The sequence below is a fragment of the Cryptosporidium ubiquitum genome (assembly GCF_001865345.1).
Source record: "Cryptosporidium ubiquitum isolate 39726 chromosome Unknown contig_3, whole genome shotgun sequence".
In the NCBI taxonomy this organism is placed as follows: domain Eukaryota; phylum Apicomplexa; class Conoidasida; order Eucoccidiorida; family Cryptosporidiidae; genus Cryptosporidium; species Cryptosporidium ubiquitum.
Window position 1 is genome coordinate 91,703 of NW_021639817.1, and position 16,909 is coordinate 108,611.

The 16,909-nt window shown below is 34.7% G+C and overlaps 8 protein-coding genes across 8 annotated transcripts in view; 5 read left to right on the plus strand and 3 right to left on the minus strand.

Moving 5' to 3' along the window:
- Positions 1 to 551: 551 nt before the first annotated feature.
- cubi_03379 (uncharacterized protein) lies at positions 552 to 4,130 on the plus strand (the record flags this gene model as incomplete). Its single annotated transcript, XM_029020392.1, has 1 exon — positions 552 to 4,130. The coding sequence occupies one exon, from the start codon at positions 552 to 554 to the stop codon at positions 4,128 to 4,130; it is 3,579 nt and encodes a 1,192-aa protein (XP_028874836.1).
- A 569-nt stretch (positions 4,131 to 4,699) lies between these two features.
- On the plus strand, positions 4,700 to 9,499 carry cubi_03380 (uncharacterized protein; the record flags this gene model as incomplete). The annotated part of the gene is made up of 1 exon (XM_029020393.1): positions 4,700 to 9,499. One exon carries the CDS (start codon positions 4,700 to 4,702, stop codon positions 9,497 to 9,499), a length of 4,800 nt encoding a protein of 1,599 aa, XP_028874837.1.
- Positions 9,500 to 9,853: 354 nt separating this feature from the next.
- cubi_03381 (uncharacterized protein) lies at positions 9,854 to 10,627 on the minus strand (the record flags this gene model as incomplete). Its single annotated transcript, XM_029020394.1, has 1 exon — positions 9,854 to 10,627. The coding sequence occupies one exon, from the start codon at positions 10,625 to 10,627 to the stop codon at positions 9,854 to 9,856; it is 774 nt and encodes a 257-aa protein (XP_028874838.1).
- A 767-nt stretch (positions 10,628 to 11,394) lies between these two features.
- cubi_03382 (uncharacterized protein) lies at positions 11,395 to 12,507 on the plus strand (the record flags this gene model as incomplete). The annotated part of the gene is made up of 1 exon (XM_029020395.1): positions 11,395 to 12,507. One exon carries the CDS (start codon positions 11,395 to 11,397, stop codon positions 12,505 to 12,507), a length of 1,113 nt encoding a protein of 370 aa, XP_028874839.1.
- Positions 12,508 to 12,560: 53 nt separating this feature from the next.
- Positions 12,561 to 13,130, minus strand: cubi_03383 (cyclophilin; the record flags this gene model as incomplete). The annotated part of the gene is made up of 1 exon (XM_029020396.1): positions 12,561 to 13,130. One exon carries the CDS (start codon positions 13,128 to 13,130, stop codon positions 12,561 to 12,563), a length of 570 nt encoding a protein of 189 aa, XP_028874840.1.
- Positions 13,131 to 13,303: 173 nt separating this feature from the next.
- Positions 13,304 to 14,881, plus strand: cubi_03384 (CCCH like finger domain-containing nucleoporin; the record flags this gene model as incomplete). Its single annotated transcript, XM_029020397.1, has 1 exon — positions 13,304 to 14,881. One exon carries the CDS (start codon positions 13,304 to 13,306, stop codon positions 14,879 to 14,881), a length of 1,578 nt encoding a protein of 525 aa, XP_028874841.1.
- A 616-nt stretch (positions 14,882 to 15,497) lies between these two features.
- On the plus strand, positions 15,498 to 16,403 carry cubi_03385 (uncharacterized protein; the record flags this gene model as incomplete). Its single annotated transcript, XM_029020398.1, has 1 exon — positions 15,498 to 16,403. One exon carries the CDS (start codon positions 15,498 to 15,500, stop codon positions 16,401 to 16,403), a length of 906 nt encoding a protein of 301 aa, XP_028874842.1.
- A 59-nt stretch (positions 16,404 to 16,462) lies between these two features.
- cubi_03386 (uncharacterized protein) overlaps positions 16,463 to 16,909 on the minus strand; it is a gene marked incomplete at both ends in the record, with an annotated part of 4,074 nt that continues 3,627 nt past the window's right edge. The window contains one exon of the mRNA XM_029020399.1: positions 16,463 to 16,909. This exon is cut by the window's right edge and continues 3,627 nt beyond it. Within this exon, the coding sequence (XP_028874843.1) occupies positions 16,463 to 16,909 (447 nt within the window).

Below are 16,909 nucleotides of genomic sequence, written 5' to 3' on the forward strand. Positions count from 1 at the left end.
ATACTATTAAAATTAATACTACTACCGATAATACTAATATATTGTTAATAATTCTAGTAATAAGAAGAGAGGAACAATCATATGTACTTAGAATAACTATATTTCGTTTAAGTATAAGTTCTAGTATAGAAAAAAACTCAAAAAATCCAAATATAATTTTAAGATTTATCAGAATTCTTAAGTCAAGTAAAAGCTTTAGGATTTACTTACATTCTGCTATTCTATTTAATAAATATTTATTCTTACGTGTACAATTTTTTTATTCCTATACCGGTATTACATGCAAAAACACGTTTATAAGCATGGCCGCCCCACATTACATGCAATTATTACAAAAATTCCCGCTTGTTAGGCAAAGCACCATAAATAAAAATAAAGTCAAAATATTGGGCGGATAAAAATAAATAGGATAAGTTAAATAGGAATTAAAGGTTTTAGTTTTCCAAAAAATTGATACCTATAGAAGTGGAAAATTAAGGGAAAGAAAAGGAATTTGGGATATTCCAATTTGGAGCAGATGACTGAGAGGAGTTAAAAAAGCGAGTTGATCAATGTTGAAAAAGATTTTTGGTAAGAAGAATGAGGAAGGAGAGGATGGTGTAAAGCCAGTAAAGGCTAATTTAGGAGAGGAAAATAAATTTTATTATAATAAAGAATTAAAAAGCTGGGTGGTTCGAGGTGAAGAGCACTTGGTCGAACAGAAACAGAATCTCCCACCTCCTCCGCCAAAGAGACCAACAACAACAGATTCTGGAACCAGAACTGAAAGCATGGCATCCTTTTCCTCAGGTTCTCAAAGTACAGGAATTCGAAAGAATTTATATACTTCAACTCCTGGTTTGAATATAATGAAGAATTCTAAAGAACAGATTGGAGGAATAATACCTACTGCAGGTTTTAATTGTGTGAATTCGAGTGCAACTTTATTCGAACCAGTTGGTACTTCTGGTGCTAACAGTTTTACAGATAATTCAGACAAACAAACCAGGATTGTGGAGTTTGGTAGGCAAGAGCAAAGCCAGTTTGAGAATGATAATAATACAGTAGGAAGTATGTCTATTCAGGAAAAAGAAGAGAGAGATCATTTGGAGTTGAGTCCAAGCAACTTTGAAGGTTATTCTAGTGAAATTTCAGGGTCTGAACAACATTTCAGGGAAGATCAGAGTATATCGTTTCCATCATCAGTTTATACAAACTATACTAATCAATGCAGTACTAATAAGACGTCAATAACTAACAGGACACTTCCTCCGATACCATCTTTACCAAATGCAGCAATTTCAAATAGAGAATTAATAGGTGGAGTATCTCAAAGAAGAGCGTCTATGCAGGATTCTCCCATATCATTCATTTCAACTCCAAATGTTATTCAGAATCCAAAAGATGCTTTAGGAGAAAGAATTGAGGGAGGTCTAAGACACCAAAGTCACTATATAGGACAAGAAATAACTGAGAAGGAGATTGGTGATGGATTTAGTCAAAATAACACTGAAATTACAATGAATGGTATAGGTGAATATCTGGATCACCAAATGATGGGGAGAGTCAGAAATGAAATAGAAGATAAGATGAATTCAACAATCTCAAATTCTGAGAGTGACCAAACTGAAGTTCTTTATACTCAGAATGATATGAGACAAAGACAAAGAATAAGGCCATTATCTCAAAGAAGTGTAGCTTCAAATAGTCTCCCAGGAGTCTCTGAGAAGAATGAGCAGATGGAGATAATGGATAAAAAGTTGGATATGACTTGGAATTTGGCCTCTGGAAGAGAAGTTGTAGATCCTAAAGAAAACATTTCACCAAAAATAGAGTCTTCAATGTTAGAATTCATTTCATTTTTTGGATTTAGATACGACGAAAAATCCCAAAAGTTAATTGATGATTTTGAGTATAATGAAAATATGAGTATAAATGGACAAAATATTGAACAAAAAGAAGGAAGGAAAAGTTTAAGCCAAGTTTGTATAGAGATTAAGGAGAATAAGTTAAAACAGATGGATTTTTTGGTTGGAAAAGTATTCAAGGGTTTGCAAGATTCTAGCAGTGAGTATGATAGTTTAATGGAGATGATTTTGAACATAGGAAATGTAACAAACAAGACGTTTCAGGAGATATCTGGAACTATTAACACTGTAATGTCTAATAGTGATGAGATTGAGAAGGAGCTTATAAAGACTAGAGGAATGTATGTTGATTTGGTTAAAAAATATAAGGCAATATACAAGCAATATGAGACAGATATGGTTACTTTGAGAAGTGAATTAGAGAATGAAAAGAATATGAACATTTCTAACTCTAAAGAGTTTGAGGAAAGATTAAAGAAACTTCAGGACGAGTTTTCATCTAATGAGGCTTCAAATAACGATTTATTACATCAGTATTATTCATATATTCAAAACTTACAGCAACAATTCGAAGAGATGCAACTGAATATACAAAATAGGGAGCTTAAGTTAAAGATTTCAGAAGAGGAGATACCTAGATTAAAATCTGAAGTGGATGAGTTAAAAAGGAAGTTGGATGAGAAACAACAAGAACTTAAATTAGTTACTGAGAAATTTGGAGATTATGAACAAGACAACCATAAACTAAAGGAAACAAATCAAGAGTTAATTTCACTTTCAAAAGTAAATGAGGAAAAGATAAGGCAAGAAATGATGATGTTGATTGAAGAGCATAAACAGCAAATAGAACTCATGGAAAAGTTTACTTGTGAACAAGATGAGCAGATTAATCAACTTCAAAAAAGCATAAGCGACTTAAGTCAGGAGAAGAATGATTTACTAAATTGGAATGAGCAACATAGAGGTGAGATTACCATAATTAAGACCCAAATTGAAAACTTAGTGGAGGAAAAATGCAAAATAGAAGAGGAAGTTTTGGCTCTGAATTCACAAAACCAAGATAAGTCTTCAAAGATTCTTGAATTAGAAACCATAATGGAAGCTGAAGGTCAGAGAATGGAGAATACTTCAAGAGAGCTACAGGAATTAAGAAATTTAAAGACTCAATTGGAAGAAGAAATGGAGAAAATTAAGGAAGAAAAGAATCAGATGGAGTCCGAACTTAGACTAGACAAGGAGAAACTTACAGAGAATTGTGAAAGACTCTCGAAAGAATTAAAAGATATGACACTGAAAAACCAAAGTTTAGTGGAGGCCTCCAGGGACGAGATTGAATCTGAACAAAGAAAACTAAGAGAAGAGTTGGAATCCAAGTCTGAGGAGTATAATAAACATGTCAGTTGGTTAGAGGGTGAAATATCAAGAATTGATGACGAATGGAGAACTAGACAAACACATTTAGAGGCAAATTATGAACAGCTTTACTCACAGTACATGAACTTAAGCTCTAAAGAAAGTGAGTTTGCATCTTTAAAGGAAAGAATTAACGAACTTGAGTCAGAAAAGATTAGTAGAAATGAGTACATTTTTGAACTGGAAACCGAATTAAATGAGAATCAAAAGAATAAGGAAATAATTTCAGACTTGGAGAAAAAATTGGAAGAGATTGAAAGTCAAACAAAGAAAAATTCAGAGAGGCTGAAGGAATCTGAGGAAGAAATTCTGAGAGGTAAAAGCTCTATCAACGAGCTTGAGACTTCACTTGAGTCGGAGATTTGCAGAAGCAAAGCACTAAGCAGTGAAGTGGATAATTTACAAAACATCAACAAAACTCATCTGGCTAGAATCCAAGAATTGGAACAGAAACTTGAAGGTTCTGAACAATGTAGGGAGTACATGAGCAAACTAGAACGGAACATGACCGAGCTTGAGACTTCTTTAGAAGAGAAATGCAAGGACTATAATCAACTAGAAGAACAATACGCCCAACTCTTGACTCAGAGCAAAGAGCTTGAAGACTCAAACAGTAAAGAAATTAATCAAAAAATGAAACTTGAAAACGAAAAGCTCAAGGAAACTAATGAGGCCGTTTACATTAAGCTTGAAGCATTCTCAAGAGACATTGATATGTTAAATAATCAGCTAGAATGGATCAGAAGATATTCTCCGCAGGTCTATGAAGCAATGCTCGAAAATTCTTATCATTACCCAGACCCTTCCTTTGGTAGCCATTATAATCACTCATCTGGTAACGACCACGAAATCTCTGACATTGCCCTGTAACTTTATCCGCAACCACATGGTCCGCATGCCCCACAACCCCGCCTTTATTTGTGCATAGCTCCCGCCTAGTGGCGGGAACATTTGTGTAAGGCTTTATTTTGGGGAGGGTTCCGAGCCTTAAGTACTGTCTAGGTAATGGCCCCCCCCCCCTTAAACCAGAAAGGGGGGAAGCAGGAGGGAAAGGTTGTGAAAAAAAGAAAAAAGGAGGAGAAGAAAAGAAAGAAAAGAAAAGGAGACAGCTAGTTAATAGAGCAACAAATTGTGTGAAAGAGGCATAAATTGTGAGGAAGACGGAGGAATTTGTAAAATTGGAGAAGACGAAAAGAGCCAAGTTTTAAAATATATATATATATAGAAATATACATATATATTTCTATATATATGTATATTATATATATATATATTTTTATGTGTATATATAGGAATAGATAAATAAATTATCTATTAAATACACTCTTTTGTTATTGGCTTACTCAATCATATACTGAATTTCCTGATCTCAGAGTTGAAAAGAGACTAAAAGACTGAATGAGCCAGCTAGGATTGCAATTTTAAGTGAGACTGAGTAAATGCATACTGGGCGTAATGTAGAGAGGCCGTCCATGGAGGGTTTCTCGAGTAGAGAAAGACAGTATGACTACTCGAGTATACCAGGACGTCTTCAGAATGAGTTGGAATTTAAAGTGGAAGGTTTCAGAAGAAAGATTATGGGAATGATGAACAGTACCGAGGGAGGACCAAAGAACCGACTATATTCCAATATTCACAGTTACAAGAACTTTAATTTCCGATTGATGATTCTCCCAAAGGTTAAGTTGACTAGTGGGGGATCATTAGAGGGTCACATTTCTGCATATTTGGAGGCTATACCGTCTCAAAACTGGCCTTCAAACTGGATATGGCTAAATACTAGATATTCTGTAACTTTAATTAATCAAAAAGACTACAGGAAATCTCATTTTATGAGCGATGTTTTCAGCTTCAAAGGGGAAAATGACCCAAAGAAGAAGATTTCTTTGGAAGAAAGGAATTTTGACTACAGTTCTGCAGGTCCAGAAGCCGATCGTGGTTGGAGTGACTTTTTTAGCTTGAAGACCCTTTTGGATCCAAAGACAGGATTTGTGGATCCTGAGACAGAAACTGTCATTTTCAGAGCTGGCGTGTTTCCAGTTCTATGTGATCCAGTTTCATATGGAAAATCGAATCTTGACAGTTTAGGGACGGATAGATCATTAACTGGATACGTTGGGATTCGAAATCTTGGTGCTACATGCTACATGAATTCCTTACTCCAATCCCTTTACCATATTGGAAGATTTAGAAAGGCAGTTTATACAATTCCATTAAATCCAAATAAGGTTACTACAGCTTCATCGTGTTCTAACACCCCACTAAGTAGGGAAACAAGACCTGAATTGACTCCTGTGAGTGCTTGTTTCCCCAAGACTGATGAATTTGGTGAGTTCACACCTCAGAGCATTAACTCAGAGTCTAATGGTCTCACAATTTCTTTGTTAGGGGATGCTACTGAGGATGCTGTGGAGTGGACCAGTGCAATGGCAAAAAGCCTTTTTGAATATGAGAATGATGGAATTGCTAGTCTAGAAAGCATTATGTCATCAAATGCATGCCAAGATTATGGACAGAATACTGGCGTTGTAAGTGGTAATGTATCTGGGCCAGGATCTATAGTAGGAGGTAATTGTTCAGCATCAGAAGCGGGAAATGACCAGACAAAGATTAGCTCTGCTCTCCAGACTTTGTTTTACGAACTTCAAACCTGTTCAGAGCCTGTGAACTGTCGTGAGCTGATGAGATCTTTTGGATGGGATGCTGCTGACGCCTTTACACAACATGATGCACAGGAACTTAATAGGTTACTTTGTGATCGTTTAGAAGAGGAGATGAAAAATACTGCAGTTGATGGGAGCATTAAAGCTCTTTTTGAGGGAGAATATGAAAACTACATTGAATGTTTGGACGTTGACTGTACTTCTCGAAGAAGAGAGAATTTTTATGACATTCAGGTTGATGTTGAGGGAGTAAAGTCATTAGAGGAGAGCTTACAACGATTTGTAGAAGAGGAAGTTTTAGATGGTGAGAATCTCTATGAGGCTGAAGGCTTTGGCAAGCAAAGAGCAAAGAAGGGAGTCAGGTTCCAAAGATTTCCACCAGTTGTCCAGTTCCATCTAAAAAGATTCCAGTTTAACATTCAGAGCATGGATATGGTCAAGTTGAATGATTACTTTACTTTCCCAGAGAAGCTGGATCTGTCTAGTTTTGTCAACCACAATAATAAGAGTGAAGATGATCAGACTCAAGCAGGGAGTGCTGAAAAGTATATATTACATACTGTTGTAATTCATCAAGGGGATGTACATAGTGGGCATTATTATGCTTATATACGTCCAAAACCTGATTCCGATTGGTTTAAATTTGATGATGAAAAGGTTACTTTAGTTTCATCTTCTACAGCTATTGAGGATAACTTTGGAGGTTATGAATATGAGGTCTGGGACTACTTAGGAAACCCAGATAGTGATATTCCAAAAAGATCTAAGACTCATTCAGCTTACATCTTAGTATATGTCAGGGAAGATCAAGCTCAAGATTTGCTTTCAGAACCAATCCCTCAGGAAGTCAATCCTGATTTAGTTTCCAAATACAATAGAGAGATTGAGATGATGAACATTCGAAAGAAACTTAGGCAAGATCTTAATGAGCATGTACGGATTCAATTGCTGCTTTCTACCAGCTACAATATCTCACCCTTATGCCGCCCAAGATCTATGGGTCTTCATCAAAGTATCTCATCCTTCCCGTGGAATTATATCTTCAAATGTTCAAGAGACTTTTCTCTTTCTCAGTTCCACTCAGAGTTGGAAAGAAGGTTCTTGGATAAGAGGGTACTCCAAACTGACATGGTTGCTGCTAACAAAGCTTTTGGATCCCATTTGTTCTTATTGGAAACCAGTTCTGACGGAAACCATTCTTCTGGAATGAGAGGGATGACTGGATCACATCACCATCTTGTTCATGCAAACACAGGCTCATCATCTTCACCTAGCCTATCTTTTTATACATGCATCTCATCCCCACAAGGAGAGGGAATTGGCCTTGGGAGCCGAGGAACTGACTCTCAAAGAGGATCAGGCGGGATTATAGGTAGAGCCATTGGCTTCGGAGGAGTTCAGAGTTCGGGTACAAGATCAGGAGACGAAATTTTAATGTCAGATTTATGTAGGAGGTATCATCGTGCAGGTCTCTGGGACTCATCTTGTCCAACTTTATATATGTGTTTATTTTTGGATGATGTCTCGAGCCTTTTAATCGACCGAATTCCTCCAGATTTACCACCAAATGCAGATGGACCTTATTTGGAGAAGAGACAGAAGATCGAAAACAAGCTGAGGAAGTTCAATGAAAACAGAGGCGGAGAAGTTTTACTTCTTTTGAGATATTTTGATATTTCAGATCCAAAGATGGGAGAGTTTTGCTCTAAGTACTCTAGGACCCAGGAGATTCCCAATCTATACAACCTGGGACTTGTAATGGTTTCTCAAAGTACCACGCTTAAAGATCTGAATGAGTATGTAATGATGGAGATAGAAAAGGAGAAAGATACCAAACCTACAGGATCTGTAGGGAACTTTGAATTTGGACTTAGAGTGTGCCTTGAGACATCTTCAGACCATGAGAATCCATTTCCACTCTTGGATCCCCGTTGTACAGTTCAGCAACTTCAATTGATCAATGGATCTAGTCTAATCTTCTCAATAAACTTAGACGACTCAGTAATTAATAGAAAAAGAGAAGAGCTGAGGAAATCTTTGGAAGAAATTATCACTTTCCCAAATCAGAACTTATGGCTCCAAGAGGAGAAGACTCTTGAGAATATTGAAAACGGAGACGAGGAAAGGTCTTCTTCTTTGTCTGCAGATTCGAACTTTAAACTTCCTGTAGAACTGGAGATGGTCAAATGCCCGGAATTCCCAGTCTTAGATTTCCATCATTGGTTTGAGAACTTTCAGAATTCTGTTAATCTTTCATTATACTTATGGGATCCTTTGGACGGAGAGTATCATCATCCTGGAGGAAGTACATATTTAGGCCTATCAAATACAAATACAAATGTTAATACAATAAATCATGGTATTATGGAAGCTATGCAAGCCAGTAATAATAGTATAATACGTTCATTTTCAAGGTATCAAATTAAGGGAATACACCATATTCACTTAGATCTTCGCTGGCCAGCTATTAAAGCTTGGATCTATGTTTGCAACCAAATCAAGGTGGACCCAAGAAGCATTGCTTTGGCCAGAAATGCATTAAATCCTTTGGATGCATCTCTATTAACTTTATTCTCTTTGATTCAGACTCAAAGACACGATGATTCAATATCTTCTGTGATTAGAAGTCTGAGTGTATCACATTATTATGGAAAGATTCCACGTTCTATTGTTATTATGGCTCTGTGCCTTAAGGGTCACTCTTTTGTTAATTTGAATAGAAAGGATAAACATGTCCTAACTGTAACTAATACTGTTAGTTGCATTAATATTCCAAAAGGAAGATATATTTTACAGGTGGAGTCCAGTGATACTGTGGATTTGCTTATCCAAAAGCTAAAGAAAAGAGAGAATATTATATCATACAGGTCCTTTGGGAGCACAAACAACGCTATAGAAGTTGGAGAGAACCTAGAAGGTAGAACCTTGTGTTACTCAGAGGGTTCCAATCTGAGGCTGTTTGAAGCAAGCAATCAGAATGATCATGTTGGAGTATACAGAGGAGGAGAGATGATGACAAGGATCTTGAATACAGATGGTATGCGTAATGCATCTACTTTTAGAGGACTAACTTTGGGATCTTTTATAGACTGCTTTAGGATTGAACAAGATTACTCTCAGAAAGAGTTGGATCTACTTAGGAAAGGAGAGTTAGTAGATGTTCTGGTGATTCAAGACTCCAGAAGTGGATTCAGTGGAAATCACGGAGATCACCACCATAATGATGATCACAGTAATCAGCCAGGCGGTACAAGTTATTTGGTGACAGTACCAGTTACCTGCAGATTATCAGACCTGAAAAGTAAGTTGCAAGATAGGTTTAACTTGGACGAGAGAATAATATCTAAATGGAAATTTTACCGTTTTGAATCAAAAAATCTCCAAGGAATTAAAGATAATGATCTAATAGTAAATAGTATCAAAAATAACAGTAATACTGGTAACAACTACCACCCCACAAATGCAAAGAATAATGTGGATATTAATATATATGGTTTTGAACCTCACACAATATTATTAGCTCAACAAGTCTTTCCAGTCCTACAAAAGACTGGCTCCAGACCATTGAGGATCTAAAGGAAACACCAAAAAGGAGAGGATGGCTTTTGGTTGGGTTTCACTTAATATCCAATAGAGGTTTCTGGGTATCCATGTAAGCTTTTCTACACAAGCACGGAATAATTGAGAATCAAGAAATGAATAAATATGTAAGAAATATAAATTTATAATACAGCAATGAAAGGGACTTGATTTAAATTACACCTGAAAATCCATCTTTTTCCTTTGGAGATTTTGTAATAATTTAGATAATTATTATCTGGTCCCTAAAAAGAGAGGAAGAGAGGTTTTGTACTAAGTTAAAGAAAGAGTGTAGTAATATTACACTTAATAAAATAGTAGATATAATAGATGGAAAAGATTAGTAAAATTTTACCTTGAACTCGAGTATAATCCTTCAAGCTGTTTGATTTTGTTCTTGATTGATTTATATTCGAGGTATTCTTTTTCTATAGGTAGTAAATCTTTGTGATATAGAACCTTTCTGTGATTTTCATTGAAGAATTCGTTTTGATATGTCTCAAGAAATTCTCTCAGCTGGTTCTTCTTCTGCTTTAGTAACTCTAATTCTGAGGTTGAGTCTTGAATGGTGGATTCTCTAACTTGAGAAGCCGAATCTTTGAGTTGTTTATAAAGTAAATATAAAGGCTTGAGTGGTTCTTTGTCAGTTTTGGAAGGAGTTCTTCCATATATAATTTGAAAGTCGGAATCAAACTTTTTTAGTTCTTGCTTGATTTGTTTTTTAAGATTGCTGAGTAGGTGATTATTAGTGGTAAATGTTAGAGAGTTGGAGACTTGAGAATTATTTCCAGTTTCTGTATTGACAAGAAAATGATTTGGAATATGAATAGTACCATTTTCAGCTAAAACTAGGCCTAAAGTTCGTAATATAGTCAATAATCTGTCTTCTCCATAAAGTTTGAAACCATTGTCAGCTTGATAAACATTGTTACTTCCTAATAAGAGTTGATACCTTTCTTTAATTTTAGTCTGAGCCTCAATAAGTTTGTAGTTTGTACTCTTTTTGTTGGAAGGGTTATCAATGTAATCATCCTCATTATAGTGGGTTTTAACAACTTGAAATTGGTAAAAACGGGAGGTATTTCCGATATATAAATTCACCAACTTACGTACTTCATTGTTCATAATGTATAAATTTTGGTCTGCCTCCAAATCACCACACACTTGTCCTTAATTATTTGGAAAATTAGTAGAATCCTTGAAATTCGGCAAAGTTTTACTTATTGAACTTGGATCAGAAGAAAAATTTCTCCTTTTTTAATTCACATTCTTTAGTTTTTACGTGGGGAAATAGCACCAGTTATTCTCCAAATAAATAAAAATAGCATGGCGCCATACGTAATTTAATGATTTAGATGAAATATATTTTAATTATTAAAAATTGAGAACTGAAAGGAAGAGGGAAAAAATTCATGAATTAAAAATAAAGAATAAATATTGCCTTCATAGAATGAAATTAATGTCAATAAAATAAGTTAATTATTTGGAAAGTAGTTTGTTTTTTTTTTGGCATATTTTCCCTATAACTGCATTAGTTTAATAAACCTTTTTTTTTTTTAAATAATTTAATTTACCGTTGCATGTACTAGGCGCCTTTTCCACTTGCAAATTTGCTTTTTTGCATGACGCAGTAATTATATACCGGTAATGTCAGAATGCAAATGGCGGTCCGACCGAAATAAAAAAAAAATAATTAATTGAATTTGTAATAAAAGAAAAAAATATAGAAAAGGGTTCTTTTTATTCTTGAAGATTAAAAAGAAAAAAACATTTGAGAATAAAAGATTTAAGGACAGAAAGGATTTTAGAACTTATTGTTTGGAGCTGAGACTATTTGGAGAAACAGTTTAGGTATATATATTTTTTTCTAATAGTCAAAAAGTTGTGAAGAAATGCAGAATGTTTCAGCATTATGTACAGTATGTGGTTATAAATTGGAGAGTACATCTCAATTGAGAGATCATTATAAGACAGAATGGCACAATTACAATCAAAAGAGAAAGTTAGCGAATAAAGAGCCAGTGTCTGAAGTGGTATTTAAAAGGAAACTAGAGTTATTAGAGTATACAAAAGTAAAAGTAGATAAGGGGAATTCTCATATTAAGAATAAGCAGAAGATTGAGGCTCAAGAGAATGAGGTTTTGAATGAAAAAGAAATTAAAATGAATGACAGACCAAAACAGTCAGATACTTATGAATTAACATATTGTTATTTTGATAATACAATACACCCAAGCATGGATGAATGCTTTGAATATATGAGAAAAAAGTACTCATTTATAATACCAGATAGAGATTATTTGGTGGATTATGAAGGTTTAGCTCAATACTTGGGAGAGAAGTTATTTGAGGGTCATATTTGTTTGTATTGTGATAGAATATTTTCAAGTTTAAATGCAGTTAGAGATCATATGATAAGTTTGGGTCATACAATGTTGGGAACTCACTTGGACATTCAAAAAGAGGAGTTGGAAAGTTTTTACAACTATTCTTCATCATATAAGGAACTTATTCCAAACTTGAACAAATTATCAATTTCTGATCATGACGTAAAATTAGAGGACGATGATGAATGGGAATATATTGACGAAGATGAGGATAAAATTGACAGATCAAATAGAGAAGAAGAAGTTTTTTTAGATGAAATTTTAAGTTCGTACAACTTGAAAAAGCCAATGATAACAGAATTTGGTGACTTAAGACTACCAAATGGAAAAGAAGTTGTACATAGGAATTTGGCATATATATACAAACAGAGAATACCAAAAAAGCAAGATGAGATTAGAGATGGTAACCATTCACTGGTTTTAAAAAATAAATATCATAATAAAAAGATTAATGTATATGACACTAGTAAATTGGGTCTGAACATTCAATTTAAAAATAAATCACATTTGAAACAGAACCTACTTTTAAGCAAAAGAATTAAAAATATTAATTTAAAAGTCGGAGTAAATAACAATAAATTGCAGAAATACTTCGTAAGGAGAGATGTAGTATGGTAATAAAAAGAAAAATAAATATTGGATATTTAAATATTAACTTTGTTTAATTATAATTATAATTGTCCACATTCATATATAATTATAGGTATTTTAGGCTTACTATTTGGAGGTATAACAGTGGCATTTTCAATCTTTTTTAAAGTTGCAAAAGAATCATGTCCTAATAATTGTCCAAAAACCACATGTTTGTTATCTAACCAAGAGCATGAATTACAAGTAATAAAAAATTGGCATCCATTTGTATTTGGACTACCATTATTTGCCATAGAAAGAAGTCCAGGCTTTGTATGTTTTATTTCAAAATTCTCGTCATTAAAATAGCTTGAATTATAAATTGACATACTGCCAGTACCATCCCCATTTACAAAATCGCCACCTTGTATTACAAAATCCTTAATCACTCTGTGTATTATGGATCCTTTGTATCCCACACTTTTTAAGTTTTTTTTATATTCTCCAGTACAAAATTGTCTAAAGTTTTCACTTGTTTTAGGTACAATATCTTCAAATAGTTCTATTACTAGTCTCCCAATCTTATTAGTTTCATCTGATAAACAAATATCTAAAAAAACTACGGGATTGTCCTTGTGTCTTTGTGGTCTTAATTCTGGATCCTTAATCATTTACAGCTTTATTGTGGTCTTTGATGCTTTTTTTATATACTTTTCTTTTTATTTTACTTTCTGGTATTCTTTGTTGACTTAATCATTACAATTATTCATTTTTGGCGCCAACCATTCCCGCCACATGTTGAAATAAATTAATAGCAATAATATAAGTACATAGGAAAGTATAAATGAGCAATAGGAGGCCATGTCAATTCTTTTTAAGAGGATCTTGTAGATTTGGAGATAACTGTCGTGACTATCATCCAAATGGATCGATGTTTGAACAGGGGATGGGTAGTAATAGTAGTGGTAATAAAACAAGTATTACAAGTGGGTTTGGAACAAGTGTAGGGCAGTTTAACCCATTTTCTGGATCTGCTGTTAAATCTTCTGGTGATATGAACAATGTATTTGCTTCAGGGGGGGTATCAGGAAGTGGAGTTGGGCCATTTAGTAACTATGGAGGACCTTTTGGAGGGAGTGAATCAAGTCCGTTTGGAGGTAAAGGGCCCTTTGGAGGTGCTGGGCAGAGTCCATTCGGAGGAGTGGGAAGTGGAGGTGGAGTACCTGTATCTGGAACAGGGACTACATTTGGGTCAACCCCATTTGGATCAAGTCCATTTGGCTCTGGATCAAGTCCCTTTGGAACTGGTGGTGGGTCCGTGTTTGGCTCAAGTCCGTTTGGATCTGGATCTGGAATTGCTTCTGGGTCAGCATCAACATTAGCATCTTCTTCCTCAGCAAGTGGTAAGCCAGCAAAATCTGACAACCCAGTGTTGCAGACTTTGGAACTTATTGGTGTTGTTGTTAATAGTGGAGTATGGCCATTTGGAAGGATAGGACTTTTAAACCAGTCTCAGGATCTTTCTCAGACTCAAACACAGGCATTTTTAAGCTTGGATTTAAGTATAGAAGAATACAGATGGAGGTTTTATCAGAGTGATCCAAGTAATTGGAATAATTTGCATTTGGAAACTCTGAGATTACTGACTCAACAATATAATGCGTTTATAGAACAAGGAAAGATGCAATCAAAGCTCCCAGTTTCGCATCACTTATATAATTTAGATTTTAGTTTGTATTCAAAGATTGGAAACTGGTATTTGCCTAATTTAGGTAAAGACTTTGTAAATAAGCCTAGTAATTCAGGTGGTACCCTTGAATCTATGGCTAATCCTTTTGGAGGATCAACTATAGGACTTTCCCAAGGAACAGGAGCAGGAACAGGAACAGCATTAGGAAATATTAACTCCACTTCAAGTCCTTTTGGGGTTATTGAAGGAGGTTCAAGCATAAGTTTTGGAGCTTCTAACACACCTTTTTCTACTTCTAATAATGCTCCAAGTAATCCTTTTGGTAGTTCAAATATGGTTAGCTCGGTATTTGGTACTACAAATACATCAACACAACAACCTTTTGGTGGTAATAATTCAGCAAGTATGAATCCAGTATTTTCAAATGTAAATAATATTTTTGGATCTAAAGCTAGTACTAATAATAGTAGTACTACTGGTACTAGTAGTATTAGTTCAAATCTGCCCAACAATTCTAATGTATTTGGTAATACAACTAGTCAACTATCTTTAAATTCAAATGGAGCTAATTCAAAGTACTCTTATAGTAATCCTGATGTAAATGATGACAATAATGTATTTAATTGTCAAAACTTAAAAGATTGGGAATTGAATGCTTTTAAAGCTTCAGCTTTTGAGGAAAACAAAATTCCTGAAAAAATACCTCCAAAATATCTTAGAATGTATAGCTAAATTAATAGCCAGATACAAGTAGCTATTATAAACTTATATATATAGTAATTTTATATAGAAACATAATGCTTATATATACACTAAAGTAAGGTTAACATTAAGTTGCCAATTACATTAAAATAGCATGAATTTTCACCATATATACAAACTAATCATATATATTATCATTATTCTCAACTTTTATGTTTACATCCCCTTTATTGGCTTAACTCTCAATATAATAAATATAATTTGTTAACACATAAACATTAAAAAATGTAACGTCCAAAAAAACGCCGCCACTGGGGATCGAACCCAGGACCACATGGTTAAGAGCCATGCGCTCTACCTAGCTGAGCTATAGCGGCCGATGTTAATGCAGTCACAAGTAGAGTACTATAATATAATAATTTACTATTATCAATTTGACATTTTGCAATTTAACTTGAAAAAAATATAAATAATTAAAGCGGTTAAATTTATTATTATTAATGTAATTATAATAATTGGTATATAAAAGTTTGAACTAATGCAGTAGGGAAAAGTAAAGGAAGGCAGAGAAAGGGATTTATCTTATTACCTTTAGAGAATTTATTTAGTGAAGATAAATAGTAATAGATCAATCAATTAAAAAAGTATGAAATCTATAAATAATAACTCTCAAGTAGAAACTGATTTCGCCTCTGAATTCATTTCAGAAACAGATTCAGATGCTGATTCTAAATCCGAATGTGGAAAGGAAACAGTAATAAAGAAAGCGAGCAATGAGGAAGAAAAGGAGGAGGAAAATGAGGATGAGGAGAAGGAAGAAGAAGAAGAAGAAGAAGAAGAGGTAGAAGAAGAGGTAGAAGATGAGGAAGAAGATGAGGAAGAAGAAGAGGGAGAAGAACCTGTAATTAAAATAGGGCTTTGGGATTTCTGCCAATGCGATATAGCGAGATGTAGTGGAAGAAAACTTTTGAGGTTCAATTATGCAAGAAAGCTCCAATATAGCAGTAATTATGCGAGAAAGTGGCCCGGAATTATATTAAGCCCCAGAGCAAAGAAGAAGATTTCAATGGAAGATTTACCTTTAATATTGAAAGGAGGAGTAGGAGTAATTGATTGTTCTTGGAATAAAATTGACCAGGTGCCTTTTCATAAGATACATAATGGGAATGAAAGACTTCTTCCATTTCTAGTAGCAGCAAATTCTACCCACTATGGAAGACCTTACGAGCTTTCTTGTGCTGAGGCAATCTCAGCTTGTCTGTTCTTTTTTGGATTCCCAAAACAAGCTGAGAAGGTTCTTGGAATCTTTAAAGGTGGACACCACTTTCTAGAACTTAACAAGGAAGCGTTTGATCTCTATAGATCTAAAGGAATAAATAGCCAATCAATAATTAATGCTGAACAAGACTTTATTGACAAGTATATGAGCAAGCAACAGCAAAAAGAGTCTAGAGACTATGACTCTCTCTTTTCCTCTTCTTACGAAGAAGATGATGATGATGATGATGAGGAGGAGGAGGAGGAGGAGGAGGAGGAGGAGCTGAATCTCTAAAGTTATTTGGGAGAATAATATGGAGGAGAAGATAAACAGAGAGTAAGATAAGAGTGAACTTACACGTTACTTAACTGAGTATCAACATAACTCATTAGTGATAACCTGAGTTGCTCCTTTTCTTCAATATTAGCATCCACACTTTCAAAAGATATATACGGATAATTGTGCCACTGAGACAAATCATCTCTAAGTAAATCTATAGTTGGTTCCTTTTCTCTTAGTTCCTCGCGTTCCCCATAATTATTTTCATGTTCCTGTCCAATCTTACTCAGTCCATAGAAATCGCACGACTCATCCCAAAATACCTTCAGTGTACTTATTAACTTCTTGCTAATATATATTCCTCTATTAGGTAACATATTTTTTTTAATTTCTGACACCCTCTCATACTCCTCTCCCTCTGTTTCTCCTTCTTTCCCCCCTTCAAATCCTCTCTCTTTTTCCTCTTCCTCTCCCTCTCCCTCTCCCTCTCCCTCCCCTTCTCCTTCTCCTTCTCCTTCTCC